This window comes from Trachinotus anak, unplaced genomic scaffold, assembly GCF_046630095.1.
Source record: "Trachinotus anak isolate AG129_WGS33_773 ecotype Australia unplaced genomic scaffold, CSIRO_AGI_Tana_v1 ptg000008l, whole genome shotgun sequence".
Lineage (NCBI taxonomy): Eukaryota > Metazoa > Chordata > Actinopteri > Carangiformes > Carangidae > Trachinotus > Trachinotus anak.
In genome coordinates this window covers 17,241,750-17,263,900 of record NW_027273859.1, presented here as the reverse complement: position 1 = coordinate 17,263,900, position 22,151 = coordinate 17,241,750, and the positions used below count along the sequence as shown (strand labels likewise).

Genomic DNA, 22,151 nt, shown 5'->3' with positions numbered 1-22,151 from the left:
TACTGTAAAAGTTAGTATGTGTTTTTATTCACCATAAATACAGTATGCACTGCCAAGCTAGAATCAACATTACTGTCCTCAAATACAAAGCTGAAGTACTATAATACATCACATATGAACATTTGCATATCCAATTCCCCCCGTCCGTCTCACTGATGCAGTTGTAAACATTTTTTCATCTTGAGCACTTGCACAATAGAAGTCACATATTTATAGACATTTACATATTTATCTACACTCAATATTTCTACAAAGCATAGAAAAAATAAATTCAATTACATTTATTGTTACATCATTTATTATTACATTATGTATATTAGTTGGTGACAGAGCAAGGGTTCATGATCGACCACGTGGCATTTTGGCTGCATCTTAAAAGACTTAAACAACCCTTTCACATCTCTGGACTATCCAAACAGCCTGCACTGTAGCCTTCTTTCAAGTTTTGAGCCATGGTCCCCTCTTTTCATGCTGTGGGACTCAAAGCATCAGCTGCAACTTGATGTGGTGGAAAAAGGAGGCAGAATAGAACAACTGCTGAGATGCAGCCTTCATCTGCAGGAAGTGGCAGATCCATCCATCCAATCCTTCATCCCTTTTAAAGTCGAGTAAGCATTTATGGGCTCTGCCACAATTAAGTCTTTCCACCTTCTGGAAATGCATTATCGATCGGACAGGAAAGGGGTGGCGATATTCTGGTAAAATGACTTCTACTGGTCTGCTTTCAGTACATCTGACTGGATAAGTTATAAGATGGGAGTAGGCGTTCCTAACAGTTTACACAGATTTAGGACACACCTTTCCTCCCTCCCCCCTTTAGAGAACACTTATAGATACAGCCTAGCTAAGCCCAATTTAAGCATGCTGTAAATGTACTGCAATCAAAAGTTAGAGCATTCAGAGCAGGGACCCAGAACAATGCTGCGTGAGGCACATTTCAGTCAAGTCTGAGTGAGTGGTCTTGCCATGATATTTGGCCTGTGTACGCTGAGGACAGAACCCAGCTGAGGGAGGTCAAGTAGTATAAATGTCACTTCAGAAGATGCTTGAGAGACATGATCATTCAATTTCAAACAATCTGGCTCCACAGTGGTGGTGCAGCAGTAGCCGTTTTCTAGCAGTGCATTTTTTTTTTTTTACTTCAAGATTTAGGACATTTTATAACTAAGTAACAAAAAAAAAAAAAAATGATAGCAGAATATTATATGATGAATAATTCAAAAAGCTAATTTTGTTGAGCTTGTAATATCATGTTACTTGTGTGTCTGAGACTCAATTCAGCAGCAGCAAATGAAAGTCATATCTTACCTTTCACAAAGGTTAAAAAATATTGAGGTAACCAACAAAATGTTTGTTAAAAAAAATAGCTGGAAAGAAGTCAGCCAGATCACAGTAACTGTAGCAAAGCCTTCTGTCACAGGCAAAGCATTAACAAAATAATTCAGCACTATAAGATGCAAGCGGCTAAAAAGCAATGGTTTTTGCATCAAAACAAGGCTCTATAACACTGGAGATTTGGTCAGGGTTCAGAGAGGAGATTCCAGTCTCCAACAGTTTACTTTTAATAATAGATAGGTCAAATTATTTATTTATTCACTTCTCCTCCTCTCGTCTCTCCTTTCCTCTGTCTGCCTGGTCTGGTTTCCAAGTCTGAAAAAGAAGGCAACTCGGTGGGAAATGAGATAGGGCCAGGTACAGATTCATTTTAGGTGGTGGAAAGGAAGGCAGTGAGCCAAAATTATTTTCATATCCTGTCGGAAATGGGGCTACACACAGTAGACTCCCGCAGTCAACATGTTGGAGACAGGCCACTGCATTTCTGACATGCTGTGATATTGTCTCCTCCTCGCTCGTCTGTCAGGGAGCAGGTGTTTGCTGTGGCAATGGTCTTGCAATGAAAGGGTGTGGCTTCAGCAGGGGGCTGGAGGAATCTGTGGAGCTGGGAATGCTGCTTGCTGGGAACCAGAGCACTGATGTAATCAGGAGACAAGAGGAGCCGGTCGTGCTCAGCTCAAAATTTCAGTGCCTATGTGTCATGATTTAAGGATTTCATTAGGATTTAAAATTATAATTTTTCAATTTGTAGTTCAACTCAAGGGCACAAAGGCTGGAAGGTCACTTATATGAGCTGCAAGTGGCTAAGTAGCGCTTCAGAGAGTCTAGGGGTAGATGGTAGGATTACAAACCTTAGTCTAGTCTTACTAGACGTCCACATTTTAGGACAAATTCAAATTCAACTGAATGGGAAAGTGGTCTCAGACTTTCAGACCTTATTGTTCTTGCTCATGTACACTGTTCTTTGTTTTTGCCCGCATCCTTTCTGTTCTGAAAACAACATGTCGATTCCCAGTGCTGTTCAAAAGAATACATTTCCCCAAGTTACACTGCCACGGTCTCATCTTTGTCCTATTGATTTCAGGCAAGCTAGTGCCTTGAAGGGAGTATGGAAGCTGCTGAAGCTAAGATCAGTTCCTGGTTCAGGAATCAGGGGATGTTGGGATGGGATCTGCTGCTAAAAATGACAGCTATAACCTTTCAGGAAAAGAAGGAATTTTCCCCATCTTTACAAATTCCCTTAAGGCCCAATCTATTTTTCTGTTAGCTTCAGGAAAAAATTGGACAATAAATAATATTTTCTGCAATCTGGCATGATAAGCCCTGTAGCTACATTTTATTTAATCTTCTTTTAAGGGGTTTTTGACCCCCCCCCCCCAAAAAAAAAACAGTTACAGATTTGACCCCAGATGTGATTGTTGGCTCTTTGCTGCCTTTCCAGTTAATTTTACCCCAGCAGTTGTATTATCATTAAAATCTCTCCTGATCACTGCCTGCAGTGGTGAAACTGGAGGATGCTCAAGTGAGCTCAGGAGAGTAAACCTGACAAGCTGGTACCAGCTTTGGGAGTGGAGAGCTTGAGGCTTTCAAGAGGGTCAGGGGCAAGATGGAGATTTTATGAGGGCAGGAAGCAAAAAACACTATATATACACTGTCTGGAGGACAGGGCCTTCAATTGTTGTTGTTTTTTGTCTGAGAATGTAGAATTTTTATCTGAAGGAAACATGAATATTTGTCTCCACAGGTTCAGCATTTCCCCCCAAAATACCACTGGGCTCATACTGGTTTGTAAAAAAAAAAAAAGAAAATCAGTCTTTTTTTATTTTTTTTAGAGAATATAGGGACATTGTTTGGCAAAAGCTTAGCTAGGCGATTCATGAGACCAGCAAGCTCAAAAACCTTGATATACTGATGTTAATGTGCAACCATTTAAAATGATAATTTAGATGTTCCCTAAGCTCTCCTCGGCATCCCTCCTCAGACAGTTAATAACTTCTACTAGAGGATGTTTCTTATGTGCATTCGAAGTAAGTCAGTAGTGCTCATCCTTAGCAGAAGGTTTACAGCAGATGGTGTTGTTGACTATGATGATGAGGCTGAGGAGCACAAAGCTTCCAAAACCTCATAATCTAAAAAGTTTGTAAAAAAGTGGGGCATCTGGAATTTCTTCAAGCCTCCAGCGACTCATATTGGACTTTCTGGCACATTTTTCTTTTCCCATAAACCACAATGCACATTGTTATTTACTACTGTCTACTAATAAGAAGGCAGCAAAAAAAGTGTGGCAGATATTGCTTAAAATAAATGTTGTTTCAGATGAACTTAAAATGAGCTCCTCTCTACTGTGTAACTGGAGTCTCAAAAAGCCTTCTTGATTCCTGAAATGAGAAGGCCTCTCAGATGAGTAGCCAAACATCTTCAAGATACACAGTAAAAGTCCAGTTGCCTTTGACTGACTGCTGTTAGATCTCCAGATTGAACCTGTTCGGAGGCAGACCTGTGGATCATCCTGCTGTCAGTGCTGTCTGCTGCAGCTGCCAGTGCTGTCCCTCCATGTCTGCTGCAGCTGCTCGAGGTGCTCAAAGGCTCTCTGGGTGATGTTAAGAGCTGGGTGGACCTTCCTCAGACTGGGTTCTCCGATCAGAGACAGACCACATAGCCCTAAGTAGGCATGGAGAGGGTCTGGCAGACCGGAAGTGGAGAGAAAGAGGTAGAGAGGGAGGAATGAGGAGCACAGAGAGGGATGAATGAGTGAGAGAAAGGAGGGTAAAAGGGAAAAACTAGGTCAGAGATGGTAACGTGTCACAGCACAAGCACCTGCATGTGACAGGTCTGAAACAATCAGAATAATCAGATATAAGACAAAGATGATGGTTGTCACATCACTCTCCTATATTGAATCAAGAAAACAGTAACCTCATTTCACACAAAACCCATCATTATGCAGAGGTACATTTTTTGTTGTACTGCTCCTTTAAGTAGACATACATAATGCACATAGGTTGGCCCTATGGCCCTTTCCCTCCCGTGGGACCAGCGTAAAAGCTGTACAGGCCAGTAAATGGGGCAGTAATTGAATTATAATGAAATGACAGATGATTGGAAGCAGACATCAGGATCAATCAAAGCACCATTAGCTGCATCAATCAGGACTCATGAGGACTCAAACTCAAGGTTGTACAGAAGAAAAAAAAAAAGTTTGAGGTGAGATTTAATCAATAATTATATTTTTGGTAAAGATTTATATCACAAATTGTGGCACGAAACCATCAAATCGATGTGTTTGACGAGAGCTTGCTCAGAATAAACAACATTAACATGGCAAGATCCAGATATCATTTCACTAAACATCGGTGAGTAATTATGTTGAATTATCGCAGCACGAGCTATTTATCGGATGATTTTGATACTATATCTTACAGCTGGTGCAGAGCTTCACACATTAGCAGATTAGCGGTCAATTCACTCCCATGAAGGTGGTTGAATTAAAAACAATAACTGGCTGGCGTCCCCTTATGACTATTGGGTCCATTGGACATGAGATCTAAGATAAGTTGACACCAAACTAACTGTGCAATTACGGTTTATATTTGCAACGTTTTTGATTATTATAAATCAACAAGCCATTTTCCTTTTTAAACCTGTGATTACTGATTTTTTTGGTCACTTTGGGGCAGCAGAAACAAGAGCAGATGCAGAAACAACAATGAATGCAGGTCCAATATTCACTCTCTCTTAGCTATGTATTTGGTTTCTACCAACTCCTGAGGGATATATCTGGCTCTTTAGTTTCTAAATGCTCCACTTTGTTCACCAGCAACTTGCTGGTGAACAAAGTGGACACTGTGTCTGTCTGCCATTTGCTGCTGAGCTGGCAGTGTACACTGGCTGGACAGTAAACTATACACAACATGCTGAAACTCACTACAAATCACTATAAAGCTGAGATAAGATAAAGCTACAGATTCAGTTGACAGTCCTCTGTAGGTTCCTCACTTTGAGCGAACCCTTTCACATTGTTTTCCATTTTCATTTGATATATTGCGATATAATAATATTGATTACAGACTCTTTAAGACAGTCCCTATCACATGCATCATTTTCGAGTGGCTTTGTCACCATCACATGAAATTGGCCATTGTTGGACTTAGCTTTTTGTCATGATATTTTGATTTGCAGTCCATTACTTGGGCATTTACTACATTCAGATATTTTTCACAGCAATGAAGACAGACATTGAAAAGAGCTGTGGATCTGTTTATTGGGATCATGACGACAGATGCTTTTATTAAGACTCAATTCAATTTGCGCTGAAATTTTTACTCTGTCCCTACGAAATACCAACTGTTCCCGCCAAAGTACCTTTTTGGCTATATTGGGCTGAGATCTGCTTGAGAGATCACAGCACCTTCTTTTGTTCTTTGTTATTGTTACCTCCTATCTTCCCAGACCAGTTCCTGTGCATCAGTAGGCGTCCATGACTCAACCGTTAAAGTACATGCAAGTTCAATGTTATCATAATGCAGGAGAGTTCTTTTTATTTCCGAGGCTTTGTCAGTGCAGTGACTGTTTTGCCTCATTGTTTCTTCCAGCCTATCTCCCCTGCCTTGTTCCTGTAATGTGAGGAGCTCGATCTCCTGTGTCCTCGGGCTACCCATGCACAATCACCTCATCAATTACACATTACAAGGGTGAGCAAGAACACACCAATGCATACACACACAAGCATGTACACCATTGAAGTTTAGGGTTACAAGAGCTTTTCCATTGATCTCAAGAAGAACTGCCAACCACAACTCCACCCTGACCTCTCTGCACCTGTGTAGGGCAGGGTAAAAACTGTTCATCCAACAGAGAGAAAGAGCAAAACAAAGACACTGAAACTACTTGGTTCCAGCATCTTTTTGTCCATGATGCCAGATCTTTGAAGCGACTAAAAAATAAACAGCTGCAATATGTTAAACAGTAATGTTGATGTAGTCCATTTGTGCTCTGTTTGTTCCCACCATGCCATTCAAACCCAACCTGTACTCCACTCCTGTGGCCTTTACAGCAGTGTAAAGGTACATGGGGTTGGTGTCACTCTCACTTTGACAGAAATCCTCCCACAGATACAGAAAACAGCAACACTGATACAAACCTATGTAAACAAGCTTGGCAGCATTCTGTAATTAGCTTTCCGGTAATGTCATCTTATTTGCACACCCTCTGATAACTGTTTACTGGAAATATCCATATTTACAAGTCAAATCATTTACCTGGATGGCTGTCTGGCCATTTGGCAAATCCCCCCACCAACCGATCCTGCGTGGACAGGATGAAGCTCCTGTTCTTGTCAAAGTTTGTGTACTGGAACACGTCTAACAGCTGACAGACAGGAGCGTGTGGGAGAGAAAAAGAAGGGAACGAGGGAGAAGTTTTATCACAACATGTGGGAGCAAACATAAAAAATAATTACACATATTCAATATAAATAATAATATTCAATAAAAAATAAAGTTTTTGATTGTTTTTACAATTTAAAAAAAAATTTTCAACTTCAAAGATGCTGAAGCATGTTGTGTTTAGAGAGATGTTATTGAATTTAATTTCACATGGTCAATGATCAAACGTTTGATATTTTCCACTGATGCAGACAGGAGTGGAGACAACATCAAGCCTCAGCGTTTGCCATTCTGCACATTTGCACAACTATTTTTGAGTGCAAATATTTTTGAGTAGTATTTTCCTCTGGCAGTTTTAAGCCAGAAAGTCAATTATCCTGAATTGTGTGTATATATATATATGTATATATATGTATATATATGTATATGTGTTATATGTGTGTGTGTGTGTGTGTATCCCTGACTTACTCATAGTTGTTTAGCTCAGAGTTTTCTGGTTCATGTGTGTCATATTTGTACTCCTGGCATAATTATGACCCACATGCTGAATGGTTTGCTCACAGGCTTTTTGGGTGTTTGTTTGTAGATGTGTTTAGACATTGAAAGTATATTTCTGTCCTACTTTTAAAAAATGCTACTTACTATTTAGGGCATGCTATTACACTTTTAGAAATTTCTCCCTCCTCTCTCTTCTCCCATGAGGAAATAGTACAAAAGTGCAGAAAATCAGGGGCAAAATAGTTGAATGAACTTAACAATTTAACACATGAAGGAGTGTGTACTGTGTCTGTTACACCAGTCTGTACCTCGAGCGTAGCTCCCACCCAAAAGGAGTAGCATGTGTCTACAGGCTTGTTGGGGCGCCCGTGGAAGCCGCTCTGCTGCCTCATGATACACCAGCGCCGGATCCTGTCCAGCTCCCGCTGACTCAGCGCCTCCTCCAATCGACCCATCAGACACAGAGAGGCTATGGCGCAGTACGTCCAGCCACCTGGTCACACAGGCAGGCAGATGCATGACATTCACACCGTGGATAGGGACCATGCACAAATGAATCAAGAGCATTAAAACTGAAAGCCAGTGGTTCCAGTGGTTCACCCTGACATGTTTTGATGACAGGTAGATGATTACAATGCAGTAAAAACAGAGGGTGTGTCTGCATGTGGGCTCTTTTACTGCCAAATCCTTGATGGCATGCTGCTACTCTCATTTCCACCTTTCCTTGCAAGTAATGACAATGTGGTTTCTTATTAATACGCAAAAATGTGGGCTAATGATAAAAATGACTGTGGCCCTTTTTGTACTTTTCTGTACAATATTTGAAGACTTCTGAGTTGAACAAATATGCTTTAGGCAGGCCTGAGATCTGATTGGGGTGATATCATGAATTGTTTCACCAGAAGGCAAAAGTGTCTTTTCAGCTGGAGTCATATAAACAGTGAGTGTGTGTGTGTTTGCCGGTTGATGACAAGCTGTTATCGGTACAGCCACAAGCAGCAGCTATCCATCCCCTTCTACAACCCGAATGTCAACTGCTTTCATTATCACCATGCCTTTAACATTACCACCACTTATCTGTGTTTGTGTGTGTGCAAGTGTGAGCGAAGGAAACAAAGAAAAGGTGGGGTGAAGTGTGTGGGTCAGGGGTGTAAATCTGCCCGTTACACTTGCCTCTAATCAACAATGTCTAGCTCACTATCTGCTTCAGGCACAGATCAGAGGGTGATAAATACAAATCTGAATCAAATACAACAGTGGGAAATTCAAAACCACTTACTCTGAAGCTAGGTTTGTGACTATCATATGCTTTATAACAAAATACACACACGCGCACACACACACGCGCGCGCGCGCGCACACACACACACACACACACACACACACACACACACACAAATAAATAAATACAAAGAATGGATGGACAAGGTACTAAAAAGCATCTTTTTGGCAACCTTTTCTATGATTTGACAAATATTCACACCTGAATGAGACTATTTTTCCTCATGGATCTGGGCATTTTATTTATGAAAACAAGCAACTGGGAATTTATCGAGTGGATTAAATGAAAAAAAAAGGCACTCAAACAGTGAGATAAAAGCCAACCACACTGAATGCATACACACAGAGAAAGTTCATTTCTTACCTTGGCACACACTTTGTATAATACCATGTTTCATGTCATAAAACTACATGGCAGCTCAAACACAACCAGGAACAACAGGAACATTTAGAACACACAGTGTGGGAGGTCTTGGTGCTCAACAAACACAAGCTTCAAGGGTGGATGGGTAATGTGCATCTACTGTATCTCTCCACTGATGTGTAATCAACCCTCAGACAGGGAGTTGGCTGGCTTGCAGTAGAGAGCCGAGTCTCACTGAAACCTGTAATCATAGCTGAATTTATCGCAAGGAGGGGAATTACCAAGATGCACTAGGATCTGCCGCATCAAGCAGTTTTAATTCTATAGATTTAATATATGCACTCAGTCAGTTACAAGGTTAACAAGAAATGCTACCTTCACCATGTCAAAATGGTGGCTATGGATATGTTTCAACCGGTGATTGTAAATGTGGGAGTGTGGACTTGTAGGATGATAGCTTTTGTGTTAGAATAATACGGTTTGATTTGAGTGTGGCAGGGATTAATGAGGACAATGTATCTACAGAGATGGATTTTAATGGCTAATCCTTTAAACCAGTTAATTCCCATCAGCCACTTTCACGCTCTCTACCATGACACTGCCTACGCACGGACAAAACATCTGATCTCATATTAACCTTTTGCTATAAAACCCAACTTGGTTTTCATACATTTGACTTTTAAACCTGGGCTGCCAAGTGTGTTCATTTTTACTCTTACAGCTGTGACTTAATGCGAATAAAAGGTTTCAAACCCACATTTCTGGTACCGGTAACTAAGTATAAAGCATTAAAAGCAGATCATACTCACCATGTGACTCCCGCCCAGCTCCCTGGCCAAACCCATTGTCGTATGACTGTGGAGAGAATAAAGATGAAGCCATTCAATTAGAGGAAAGGAAAAATTCATCTCGAGGCTTCCTATTTCTTCATATTGGTCAAGTCACAGCTGAATGCATCATCAACTGGTATGCTAACATGATATATTTTATGTTTCCTTCTTTCATGCATTAAACTGTGTTGCAATCAAGTGCCAGCTGTTAGAAATTACATAATCTCATTCAGGATACACAGCAGCATAGCTCTGGGTCCTGAGGAGACAGTAGCCTCCTGTCTTAAAAAGAATAAGAAAGGCAGATTGAAAGGATAGGTACATGGTTTAAAATAAACCAAGTCTAGGTTTGTTTTTTTTTTTATTTGCTATTGTTAAGCCAACATCGCCATTATTCAATTAAGTTCAAGTTTTATTTGTTATCTAACAGCTAAAATATGCTTTTTGTTCAGGCTTTACTCAAACATATTGGCAACCTTTGAGCGTCACTCTTTCATTTCATTAAAATAATGCTGTGAAAGAAATAGTAATGACCCCAGATGGGTTTTACTTGTATTTCAATCTAAACCAAGTTTTTTTTTTTTTTTTTTTAATGGAACAGAGCAGCTAAAAAGGAGTATGCTCTTATTTTGGGACTACACATGGGATGTGGTCATTTCTGTTCACAGAAAGGAAATGAATAAGGTTTCATGAACCTGCAAAAGCTAAACACTTGATTTAGAACAACCTCATTTTCCCTGAAACTGTGACAAGTTTTGAAGCAATTTTAGTTCAAACAACTGCCTATCATAAGCAGTGGTTCCTACAAAATTACACAAACTACACAACAGATGGCCGTCTCTTGGGAAAAACTAACAGTGTTTAGTTCTTTTCTGTCTGTGTGTGTCTGGTCTGATCAGACCATAACAATAAGGTTAGTAAATGGATATCTGGCGCCATCCAAATGTAAGTGAAGTTTTTGGTGTGGCTGGTAAACTTGTCCACTGTTCCAGGCCATCTAACACATAACCACTCATCATCTGGTGCTTTCTGCATACTTACATTCATCAGCAACTAACTTTTTCGGAATCCACCCACTAGTATGTGGATAAATATACTTTTCAGATATGATTTACAGTTAACTAATTAACAGACTATTTCCTTTCCCTTTCTTTCTTAGCGTGTGTGGGAAAAAGACAGTGGATATGTTGCATACACACCCATGCACACAACAAAGAAACTATGTAATGAAACACTCTTGTGTTAAATGTCAAGCTTAAACTAAGCTGAAGTGTTGGAGTGAATGGAACCATCTCTGTGATCTGGAGACTTGAGATGTACAAGAGACTGAGATGATGTGCATGAAGACAATCCCTCGCTCCGACTGCTTTGACTTGTCTAACCCACGTCTGATGGAAAAACAAACACTGAGGCCAAAATAAGGGTTGAGTTAAACATCACTCAACAATCTAACAAAAATATCACACAAGTGCCACATCATAAACTTGGAACTTGCTGTTGTTTCCTCCTGGTGGGGAGGAAAAATCTCTGCTACAGCTTTAAGTTCGTGATGCACTGCTCAACCCCTCCATTTATTATAAATGAAGTATTTCTAGGCCGAGTTCCACCTACTGATGGTGGGTGGCCCATTCTCCTCATTCAAGTTTAGAGGCACTGCTTTGAATGGTGCAGAAACACTGTTTGTATGCTTGGGGCAGTCCTGTTGGCCTGGGATATAGGTCTCATTCACAGATTTAGGGTGCAGCCCAAACTTAACCCTCTCCCTACAGTTCAGTGCCTCATTCTACGCTTTTAAGATCTACTCACCAAACTTCCTCTGATGTACTCTATGGCCTTCTGGATGTCCATGCCTGACCAGTCATCCAGCATGTAACAAATACTGGCTGCACAGTAGATAAAGCGTATATCATTTTCACTTCCTTCTGGCACTGCGTAGAAACTGGAAGCAAGAAGCCAGAAAAACAACAGTTACAGAGACAACTGGAAATTAGCAGACTGTTTAAATTTAGAGCATTCAAGTCACATCATGGTAACTGCAATAAAGAAGTGTTGAATGAAATATATTTATCTCTGAGGATATAGTGTTATCTGCCAATGTCTGTCTATGTGTATGTGTGTATGTGTGTGTGCGGACAAAGTAACTGCTGATGTAGGACCTAACGTTGGTTTAAGTCAGTTTGCATTAAGACGGCTGGTGTTCACATGACCTCGGGTACATTTGAGTCAGAGTGTAAGTGCGTGCATACTGACCTGCCATCCTCCAGCTGCAGCGCTCTGAGACCAGCCAGACAGGCCTGTTTGTTAACTCGGCTCAGGTTATCTCCCAGTATTAGCAGCGAGCACAGCCCAGTGTAGGTCATAGCTACATGGCCACTGTCATATGGATGGAGCACACCTGGACCCTGAACAATAAATCAAAATGAGATGTTATTCAGACAAAAGCAGTGGAAAGACAAAAAACATAAGGTTACAGTAGTTATTACGATGAACATCTGGAGAAAAAGGGGATTTAAAAACAATAACAGAACCAGACAGATCAAGAATTTAGCTGTCTACAGACAGACTGGTAATATACAACTGCTGGGATGAGTACCTTAGTGCTGTAGGGAATTCCGATATGTGATGATCCTCGAAACCCACAACGGCTCAGGTTAGATTCTGGAAGAGAACAAGACAAGGAAAGGAGGAGACGTGAGAAATACTCTGATTTATGTCAAGAGAAACTGGAGCAAGAAAGCAGTACTCTGTTTTACCGTCTCAAACTAGGTCTAATACTGATTGTATTGACCTTCAGCAAGGTGCTGTGAAGATGTACAACTTGATGGAATACTAGCTATAAATAAAGTGTGCAGCTGCCATCTAGTGGCCATGACAGGTCCAGTGTTTACGACAGGACACAGTATACAAAATGAAATCATACTGCAAACACAGCACAAAAACACAACAGCATGCTTTAATACAATTTCAACATAAGACAAACCATTCTGATTCTTGTTGTCTTGCACACTTTGCTAATTTGTACTCTGTCGCAAAGTCCACAATATTCATGTAATTTTTCAGTATTCTAACAATGAAAACCAAACTGTTGACCATTTTTTATTTTAAAAAGCCCCAAGGGAGACAGTACAACTGAATACTTTTGTAAATTGGATGTCCTAGTTTTTGGTTTTTAATGGATTTGCAAAGATTTCTATAAGCATGTCACTTTATTGGCTGTAGATTCATCGACAACTTGATCCCTTTCAAATCAAATCTGCAACATAAAGTGTGCAAAAAGTGAAGGGGCCAGAATACTTTCTAAAGCTTCTGTACACAAAGACTGGCAGAGACACAAAATACATTTTGAATTGCCTGCATTAATCTATCAACATTTTTATATTCAACACACCTGCACTCATTTGGAGAGCAACAACACATCCATCAACAACTGTTAAATGTCTTAACAGCTTCAAACAAAAGAAAATGTATTTCCATACTGATGGCACATTAGGAAATCTCAGGTGCCTCTAAAGCTGTATTTTTGCATCTAATGACAAGAAACCAGGCAGACACCAAACATATGGCAGCAGCAAAAATGAGACCAATCAAGCACGGCTATCCAAACATGATTTCTGTTGCTGTCTTGAATAATTAAGTAACTGGGCATCTAAACAGATGGCACAGAGTGGCTTGTTAGCAGACAGAAAAAAACAAGTAATTAAATATTCAGAGTCAAACTTTCTGAGATGAACAGAGGTACAATTGGACAGGTTAGGTGCAGAGAACACCTGGAGGCCAATATCTGCTTCAAAACCCAAACAGTACTCAAATATTTCACAGACTTTGAAGTTTGACAATTTGATGAGACTTTCTTGAAATGTATGCTCAAGGGAAATCTCATATTGGCAGTAACATAAACTGCCCTCCATCCAGCACTCCCCTTGTTGCCCTCCCTCTCTCATACTCTGTCGAAACCATACACCCTTACACAGACACATTCCATAACATCAATAGATTTATATACCTCATGTTTCAGAAATTGTTTCTGCCTCTGTTGTTTCCACACCAAACCCCTAAAGGTTATGTTTTTCTTGGTGTGACCGTTCACACACACTACCACCCACCCCACAGGCTTTCCGCCCTGGAAATTAGAAACCGTGTATGTCAGAGTGCGTGCACAATGTGTGCCTGTTACAGCAACAAGGAGCATTACTCCTGCACCTTTTCTATGCTAGCTTCTATACAACTAGTCTCCATTCCTCAAAATATTTTCTCAAAGACTAATTCTTTCTTCTGTCTTCCTCAAAAGCTCAAACATTACTAGACAATTTCCTGTCCATGCATAATGTCCCCAAACCCAAATCCTTGCTATTTTGATGAAGACAAAACAATAATTATTTTGTTTGATGTAGCTGCCTTGAGGCTTTAACAGTGCTTATTTTTGTTATGCTTCATTCAGTTTACTCTGGCTACAGTGTTACTCTGGTTAGCCAGAGGAGCATGTTCAGCCAGGGACTAAGGGCTCCAGGGTTGGGTAAAGGTTCCTGTGGCCATCCAGTTACACAGTTACTCCCCTTTCTGCACATCTCCATCATTACTCTGCTGTTAATCTACTGTTAATTTACTGTTAACCCAGGTTACACTTTTCATTCAGTTTACCTTTGCACATTACAGGTAATTCACTTAAATTACTGTTAGTATGCTTTACATGTTTCTATGTTTTGCATTTTTGTCCAAACAGTGATTCATATAGTTAAAACCTTTTCTACTTACCTATTGTGTATTTATTATTATCATTACCATTTTATATCAATTTTCACCTTTTTACTTATTATTTTCTTTTTCCTCAGTGATTGTTGAACAGAAATTTCCCTGTGGGATCATCAAGTTTTTCTGACTTTGATGTAGTTAGTTGCTTTGACATCAACCTTTTGATTTGCTGCTTCATGTTCACCTTGTTATTCTTATTGGCAACGAATATTTGTAGTGCAAACCTTTTATCAATAAACTGTTTAAACTCAGTTTATTTTACAGTGAGAGGATATTAGACTTACGATCATCTGTGGGCAGAACTTGTAGCGAGTAGATCCATTCAATCATGAGGTTCCTATCAATCACATCTAGGGCGTCCAGCACATCAAGACCAGACAGGGCAAAAAAGATTATAGTCAACCTGGAAGGAAAGCAGAGAGTAATGTTATTCATTTTTACTAATTATGGAGCTACACGTACTATGAATGCATGGTCTGAACTTTGCAATAAATCAGTGTCAGTGTAAACTTGGGCAATGATCGATCACATCAGATTACTGGATGATACAGCACAATTCAAAACAATGTTAAAACCTGAGTAGCTTATGCTTAGGCTTTGGTTAAGTTGTGCTAGTAAAAGCAACTGAGCAAACTAGAGGGAGTTTAAGTTTACAGATGAAGAACCTGACCAACTTAACGGTCCATTTTCACTTTCAAATGAGCCTTATACCCGTGAAAATGTAACCAGCAAATGTTGATTATTAAGTTTTATAGGGCGTCGTGCCTCGCTGTACAGTTAGTTTCCTATATTACTCCAGTCATTCTGTCCTAACTTCACTACCCTGGTTGATGTTAGCATGTACGCTAAGCTAACTAGCACTAGCCTCCATTCTAAACGGCTGGTAAACCGCAGCTAGCTCGGATGCTAGTCAAGTTCCTCAACAAAACATATACACTAGAGCGGCATTTTTAATTCCAGTAAACTTACCTGGTTGTTTCCAACGAGGCGTATCTCTCGGGTAACACCTGAAGTGTTCTCTGGAAGAATCGTACATGTCGATCTCTTAAAAAGTCTATTTGCTCAAATTCTTCAAACTGGCTCTCCTCTTCCGCCATCTTTGCATCCGCACCTATGAGGAATCTTTTCCGGTAAGTCACTTTTCAAAATAAAATCTCACATGACAGAGCAGTGTGGGCATTAATCTGTGGTGGAGGAAGTGTTCTTTACTCGGGTTAAAGTGTTAATGACACGCTGTAAAATACCCCATTGCATGTTCAAGTCCTGCATTTGAAATGTTACTGTATGCAAGTAATGTAAGTGTAAGTATGTGAGTCAGGGAAATGCATTTCAAGTAAAAATCAAAAGTACTTAATGCTGAAAAATGGCATAAAGTGTTATATTTTGCTCATTCATTCAAGTGTAAGCAGCATTTTACTGTTGTTGAGATGGATTTAATTCTTAACTATCTCATCTAAGCAACTCCTGAATATTTTGCTTATGGATTAATCTGCTGATTATTTTGTCAATTAACTGATTGTTTGGTTTGTAAAAAACAAACAAAAAAAAGTGACAAATAGCCCTCACAAACACCCAGAGCCTCCAATGACACCATCACGAAACTTAACACCTTCTCAAAATCATTCAAAATAAATTTAACATGCAAAGCACCAAATCCTCACATAAGAGAAGCGGGAAGCATGATGTTTGACATTTTTAGATGAAAACTGACTTAAATGATTATGAAAGTAGTAGCCAATTCATGTTCAACTAATGTTTCATCTCTACTTGTATATATGGTTGGGTAGTTTTATTTTTCACAATGTATAAACTTTTCATGTTACTTTACATAAGCAAAAATCATCATTTCAGTAAATGTACTTAATTACATTCCACCACTGGAGATCAGAAGCTGTGAAATTACACAAAAGGTTTTATTTAAAATAAAACAAACTGTTTTGTAAATTCATAGACTGTACAAAACCTCAAACAGCTGCACACAGTCGATTCAAATAAAGGCACAATGTGGTGATGGAGTCCAAGTGAGTCAATTTCTATTTCATCTGATTTCTGACACTGAATGCATTTGAGGACTGTTCTGTTGGCTTCCATTGTTGCTCATCATAGGCCTTGTCTCCAAGTGGGAACAGCTCTGAAACAAAATAACAGATGATTTCAGTGATTCAGCAAGAAATCATCTAATATTACCCAAAACATTCCTTAATAAAGCCCTGACCCAGTGACTATAAAAAAGTCACTGGGTCAATCAGACCTGTGAAACATCTGTAGCAGAGGACCTCCTCCTGAAGGTCCGATGTGTTTCATTCGCTCCTGCCATCCCTTAGTGGGACGGGTAAGCCTGGAGGGGTCTCTGCTGACATGACCATCCACCTGAATGAGGAACAAATAAACATCAACATTTTCCTAAATCCTCAACCCCGGTCCATTAAAGATTTTTCAGATCTTGTGATCGAACTTGTTATATGTGGCAAACTTCACCTTCTCCTTCAATTTAGCAGCAATTCTACTCTGTCTTTCCTCTTCCTCTTTTGCCCTCAACTGTTTCTCCTGAAGCTTTGCCTCCACCTTGTGAAGATCCTGTAGAAAGGCAGAGACAAACTTTGTATTTATACACAGCATTAACCAACCACCAACATTTGAAAAAGTGGTAAAACCTCACATCCCTAAAATACATAACAAACAAACAAACTCACATAACAAAAACTGTTCTCTAAGTTACACTGATATCAATTAACACCTGATGTCAGTGTGACGACAGCACCTGCGTAGACTTGCTGTTTAACATCTGCGATCTAGTGGGAAAGCCTGGCCCTTGAAAGTAGTGGCTCCAGGTACTCTGGGTTCAAGTGTGTATGATTCTAAGACTTTGTACCCTTTCATTAAAGCGTTTGATGTCCTTTGCTGCCTCCCTTCTCCTCTCGTCCATCTCCCTTTGTTCCGCCTCTCTCCTCTTCTTCCTCTGTTCCTCCTCCTCCTCTCTCCTCAGTCGTAGCTGCTCCTCAATGGTCAGCTTCACTTCCAGCTGGCGCCGGCGCTCTTCCTGATAAAAATAAATCATTTTAATTGGTAAGGATAAATAGCTGTTGAGGTCTCCAACAATGCATCTGTTTATGTCACCTTTTGCTCTGTATGTGTGTTGATTCTTACACAAAATAAATTACGGAATACAACAAACAGGTAAGTACATACCAATAACAACAGCCACATGACTTTTCACACACACAAGCAAAAGCACCTTTGCCCGTCTCCTCTTTTGTATCTCCTCAGCAAGTATCTGCTCCTCTTCCTGTTTCTCTCTCCTTCTCTTCTCTTCCCTCCACTCCTCCAGTTGCCATGCTGCCTTCTTTCTCTCCTCTTCAGTCCTAAAACAGAAGAGGATAGAACACAGCACAGCATATGAAGTATATTTCTCGGCTTTAGCCAAGGAATTGATGCATGCCCTACCTTGTCTTTCTCTTTTATTCTATTCTATTCTACTTCTGACTCACCTGCATTGCTGGGCCTGGCTCTTGGCCTCCTTCTCCCTCCTTTCTGCCTTCTCTGCTTCCTCCTGACTCTGTATCCTGGTCTGGCGTTCCAGATGCTTGCTGGCCTTCCAGCGCTGAATAGTCTGGATATGGTATGAAGACAAGAACCATTGCCACAGCTTCAGAGAATAAAAGCTCTTTCTGATCTCCTGGCTCTATCATGTTTATATAGAATAAAGATGGATGAAATCTAGGTTAATGAAATAATAGTTCATGCACTGTAGACATAATATTACAAACCAATTACTTTATAGTGAAAGTTTAACTTAACTGTAAATACAACAAAAAGTACATACAACAAAAAGACAAAGGCAAAGTTTTCCTCCTGTCTGACTAAAGGTGGGCTAATAACTGTGGAATTAGGTTTTCAATAATAAAATAAAAAAATAAATACCTTAATACAAATTCTTGCCTAAGATTTAAAACCTGACACAGGCCAGAGAGTATAATGTAAATTATATATCCAATTTTTATGAATTAGTCCTGACAACTGAAGCTTGAAGATTAAAATTATATGTAAAAACATAATACGAGTGATGGTGACTTTTTATTACTCTGATGAGTCAAAATAACACAAGCTGGATTCAACTCACTTTTCAAATACACAGTCATGTTGCTTTTTCTTCATCTATGTCTGGACCTGCCAGTTGTTGTGATGCTCACAGCTTGATGAGGCCTGTTTTGTTTACTATTACCTAAGTTCTCTACCTCTCTCTTTCTATCCTGCAGATAGATCAGCTCCTGATGCCAGTCCTCATGTTGCTCTATCTCCTCCAGTGTTTTACCAGGCAGGTAAAGTTTTGCCTCTTTCCTGTAGGCTGATTGCCCGCTGTGCTTTGTCCAAACCTGTAAATCAAACAGATCAGAGTAAGTCAGACAAGGATCTTGAGGCAGTCGATGTTTGGCCAGGCATCTGCTGAAGTTGCCAGAAGCAAAACATTGTGGAAGGTGATCGGAAACAAGAATTTCCATTACAACACAAGTTATCGAGACAGAATGACAATAATGTCTTACTTTAAGGAAGGCTTGATGGTCGTATTGATCCCAGCCACCATAAGGGCCTCCTGTCTTCTGCAGGAAAGCCTCCAATGCTCTGACCTCAGCAGGAAGGTCTCTGTCTGGGGGTTTGGTCTTAAGGGAAAGACAATACTATGAATGAAGTGCTGAATAAGTAATAATAATAATAATAAGAATTCTGGATGAAAAAAGAAGGTCACAGAGGAGAAGATAAATATTTTTCTGCTGACTTCTGCTGTCTTTCATTATGAAATACAGCAGAAGTCAGCAGAAAAGCAGAAGTCAGCAGAAAAATATGTATCTGTCTGTCTTTCATAATATTATGAAAGACAGATTATAAACACTTTCTTAATATTTCCGAAACACTCTTGTGTTTTTGTTTTTTTGTGACAAGTTTTTGACATCTCTGAGCTTAAAAGTAGTAACACACTCTAATTCTAGGATGGACAACAGAGGAAATAAGGAGGATTATGTTGAGAGACTGACCCTAACAGTGGGAGCTGTGGGTAGTTTGGGGTGTGTATTGAGAACAAGGCTCCAGTTTTCAATTTTCTTCTCATAAGCAGTGATCTCCTGTCTGCATGTCCTCTCCTCCTTCAGTAGTTCCTCAAAGCTGCAAGGAACAGAGAAACACAAAGGACAATTATTCATGGTGTTTTTATTACACTGCATGTAATTATTCCTGATATGGAGCACTGCCATAAGATCTTGTTTGTTTATAGTTTATAATCTGTAATTACTTGGCTACTGCAGCCTGATTAATAAATTTAGATTGGTCCTTCTTTGTTTAGTGTGCCCTGTTACCATGAGCGCTGCTCCTCTTTAAGGCTGTTGATTGAAATTTCCACCTCTGACATTATTTCCTTCAGTTTTTCAATCACTGAAATCACAAGCAGAAATACAAAACACATCATTAAAAATCACAGAAGTTTGACTGCACCGTAAATTAAATTACAATGGCATCTTGGATGTGGATAGAGCAGAATAGTAAAAATACTCATAACACAAACATGACCGCAAGTAAGTATTAAATGTCTAATAAGATCTTCCCTGATTTTACTTACACTCAGGAGTTGGCTTCACATCTTTTAGTTGTCTCTGAAACTTCCTCACACCATTATGAATCTTCACCAGTTGCTTCTGAATATTCATCTCTAAAGGAAGAAAAAAAAGGTCAGATTATAAATTAATTCATAGTTATTTAAGGTTTATCTCTGCTTAATTACTCAATCTACGTGTGAGATGGACGGGGAAGATGGCAGGCTTTGCGACTTTGCAACTTCCCCCTTGGAAATACTAGGCTACTGTAACACAAATAGACTTACTGTCTGCATTTCTCTCTTCCTCCAGCACTTTCTCATACTCTTCAAGTTCTCCATACACATCTGTCCAGCCATTCTTTCTGCACTGAACACTCAGCGTCCTCTCTTTCTCCAACTTGTCAATCCTGCGAAGAGGAAGGAGAAACGCTAGATGGGTATATTACATCATTGACAAGTAAAGACACATTGATATCAAGGTGTCAAGCCTTCACAAAGGTCAATGGTGGATTTGATATGTTACAGTGATTTAGTAACTTGTTCATGAATACAGCAAAACTGAGGAATTTGCCTTACTTTTCTGTTTTCAACGTATTATTACATTGAACCTGAAAGTTACAGGGGTTTTGCTTGTCTCATCTATAGTGGTGGCTCAACAGTACCAGATCAGTTCTTGCTATTGTGGAGAGGATTAGTTTACTCTTTATACAACAAAATGTGTGTGAAACAACTGGGATTGCAAATTACATACAAACCCAGATGAAACACACGATTGGACAAAACAAAGCAAATGCTGTATAATATTATGCAAAACCTATAAACAAGTCCTGCAGTAAATGCCTATATTTTTTAAGCTTATACATTGTAAATTTTATTTGGTGCATTTTGTTTTGAGGCTGTAGTTTGTGGTGATGTTGGATTTCATTTCATATTATCGTCATTTTGTTGACCCACTGTATCTCTGCAGTGAACGCTGAATGACTGAAGATTCAGCATTAAATGTGAAATAACCCTCAGTAGTTTCACTTACTGCCTCCTGTTCTTCTCGGCTTCCCTGAGAAACTGTGCAGCTTTCTGTCTGACCAGCCTGCTGTCCACATTGTCACTGCTGACCGGGGATGATTTGCAGGGCTGCTGGACGCTGCTGGAGTTTCTAGCATCCCCCTGCTCACATTCATTTGGTGAAAGCAAAATAAAAAAGCTGACCACAGGGCAATATATAAAAACAACAATATTATACACGCTAAGTCCTTCGTCAATGGCCAATCTGCATCCACAGAGCTATGGGTAACCAAGTAACACCATAGGCACCCATTATCGGACAGGTTGCTGGTGTGGGTAATACAAGACATCTTACCAACTATCCTACAACATAATTATAATTGTATAATTATATAATAAGGATGGATTTACATTATATCGGTGGCAAGCATATCTAAAACAAAGCCCTAAAGTTAGCAAGAGGCGACCCTCTGCTGTAATTAGAAACATTAGCTCGTCAGCTGTCCGACAATCAAACATTTAAGACACTTAAAATGTTGTCGACTGACTCATACATCCCGATTTTATATCAAATGCGATGGACGATACCTACCGAGCAATTTGTGTCAGCGCATCGTGTGGTTGCTAGGGAGGCCATGTTGAAGTGAACCTGTAAACAAAACAAACTTTATTTAAACGGACAGAGCAGGTTTGTCCTGCAGGGAGTGATTCACGCCAGCAGGGGGCGCTGGTACTGTACATGCTCCTATCAGGGTCTGCGGATGGGAGACAAACCGATCTGTACTCCAGAGCCTGGCAGCTGATTTATCAATTAGGTGATAGGTAGTAGTTCAATTGGCAACAGTGTGTATAGTTGATTAATCGTTTAAGTAATTTTTTAAAGTATGAAATACTAAAAAAATCCTGTCTTAAATGTTCTCACGCTACAACATTTTATACAAAGAAAGCAATCAATTATTAAAAACAATAATTGTCAAATTTACTCATAAGCAAAATTATCATGATAATTACAATTAATAATTGATGGTTGCAGCCTTACACTTCTGCTATGATAAAATAATACCACTTTGCTAGAGGATTTCTGGTTGTGGATTACTCAACATATAGAAAAGAAATTACAGACA

The 22,151-nt window shown here is 39.6% G+C and overlaps 2 protein-coding genes across 3 annotated transcripts; both read right to left on the bottom strand.

Moving 5' to 3' along the window:
• Window positions 1–15,572, bottom strand: pggt1b (protein geranylgeranyltransferase type I, beta subunit). Its single transcript, XM_071483169.1, has 9 exons — window positions 15,411–15,572; window positions 14,726–14,844; window positions 12,286–12,350; window positions 11,943–12,094; window positions 11,499–11,631; window positions 9,672–9,717; window positions 7,526–7,710; window positions 6,594–6,702; window positions 1–4,017 (listed from the first exon to the last, which is right to left on the bottom strand). Exons 1-9 carry the CDS (start codon window positions 15,536–15,538, stop codon window positions 3,851–3,853), a joined length of 1,104 nt encoding a protein of 367 aa, XP_071339270.1. The 5' UTR covers window positions 15,539–15,572; the 3' UTR covers window positions 1–3,850.
• A 636-nt stretch (window positions 15,573–16,208) lies between these two features.
• Window positions 16,209–21,713, bottom strand: LOC139624221 (coiled-coil domain-containing protein 112). Of its 2 annotated transcripts, none has more exons than XM_071483168.1 (14): window positions 21,620–21,713; window positions 21,056–21,189; window positions 20,311–20,432; window positions 20,050–20,139; window positions 19,790–19,865; window positions 19,472–19,598; window positions 18,983–19,099; window positions 18,677–18,814; window positions 17,930–18,051; window positions 17,677–17,803; window positions 17,314–17,481; window positions 16,920–17,018; window positions 16,693–16,811; window positions 16,209–16,572 (listed from the first exon to the last, which is right to left on the bottom strand). In XM_071483168.1, the coding sequence occupies exons 1-14, from the start codon at window positions 21,662–21,664 to the stop codon at window positions 16,542–16,544; spliced, it is 1,515 nt and encodes a 504-aa protein (XP_071339269.1). In that variant the 5' UTR covers window positions 21,665–21,713; the 3' UTR covers window positions 16,209–16,541. The 2 variants fall into 2 exon arrangements, with proteins under 2 accessions (XP_071339269.1, XP_071339268.1); XM_071483167.1 differs by having other exon boundaries at window positions 21,056–21,192; window positions 21,620–21,670.
• Between the last annotated feature and the right edge of the window lie 438 nt (window positions 21,714–22,151).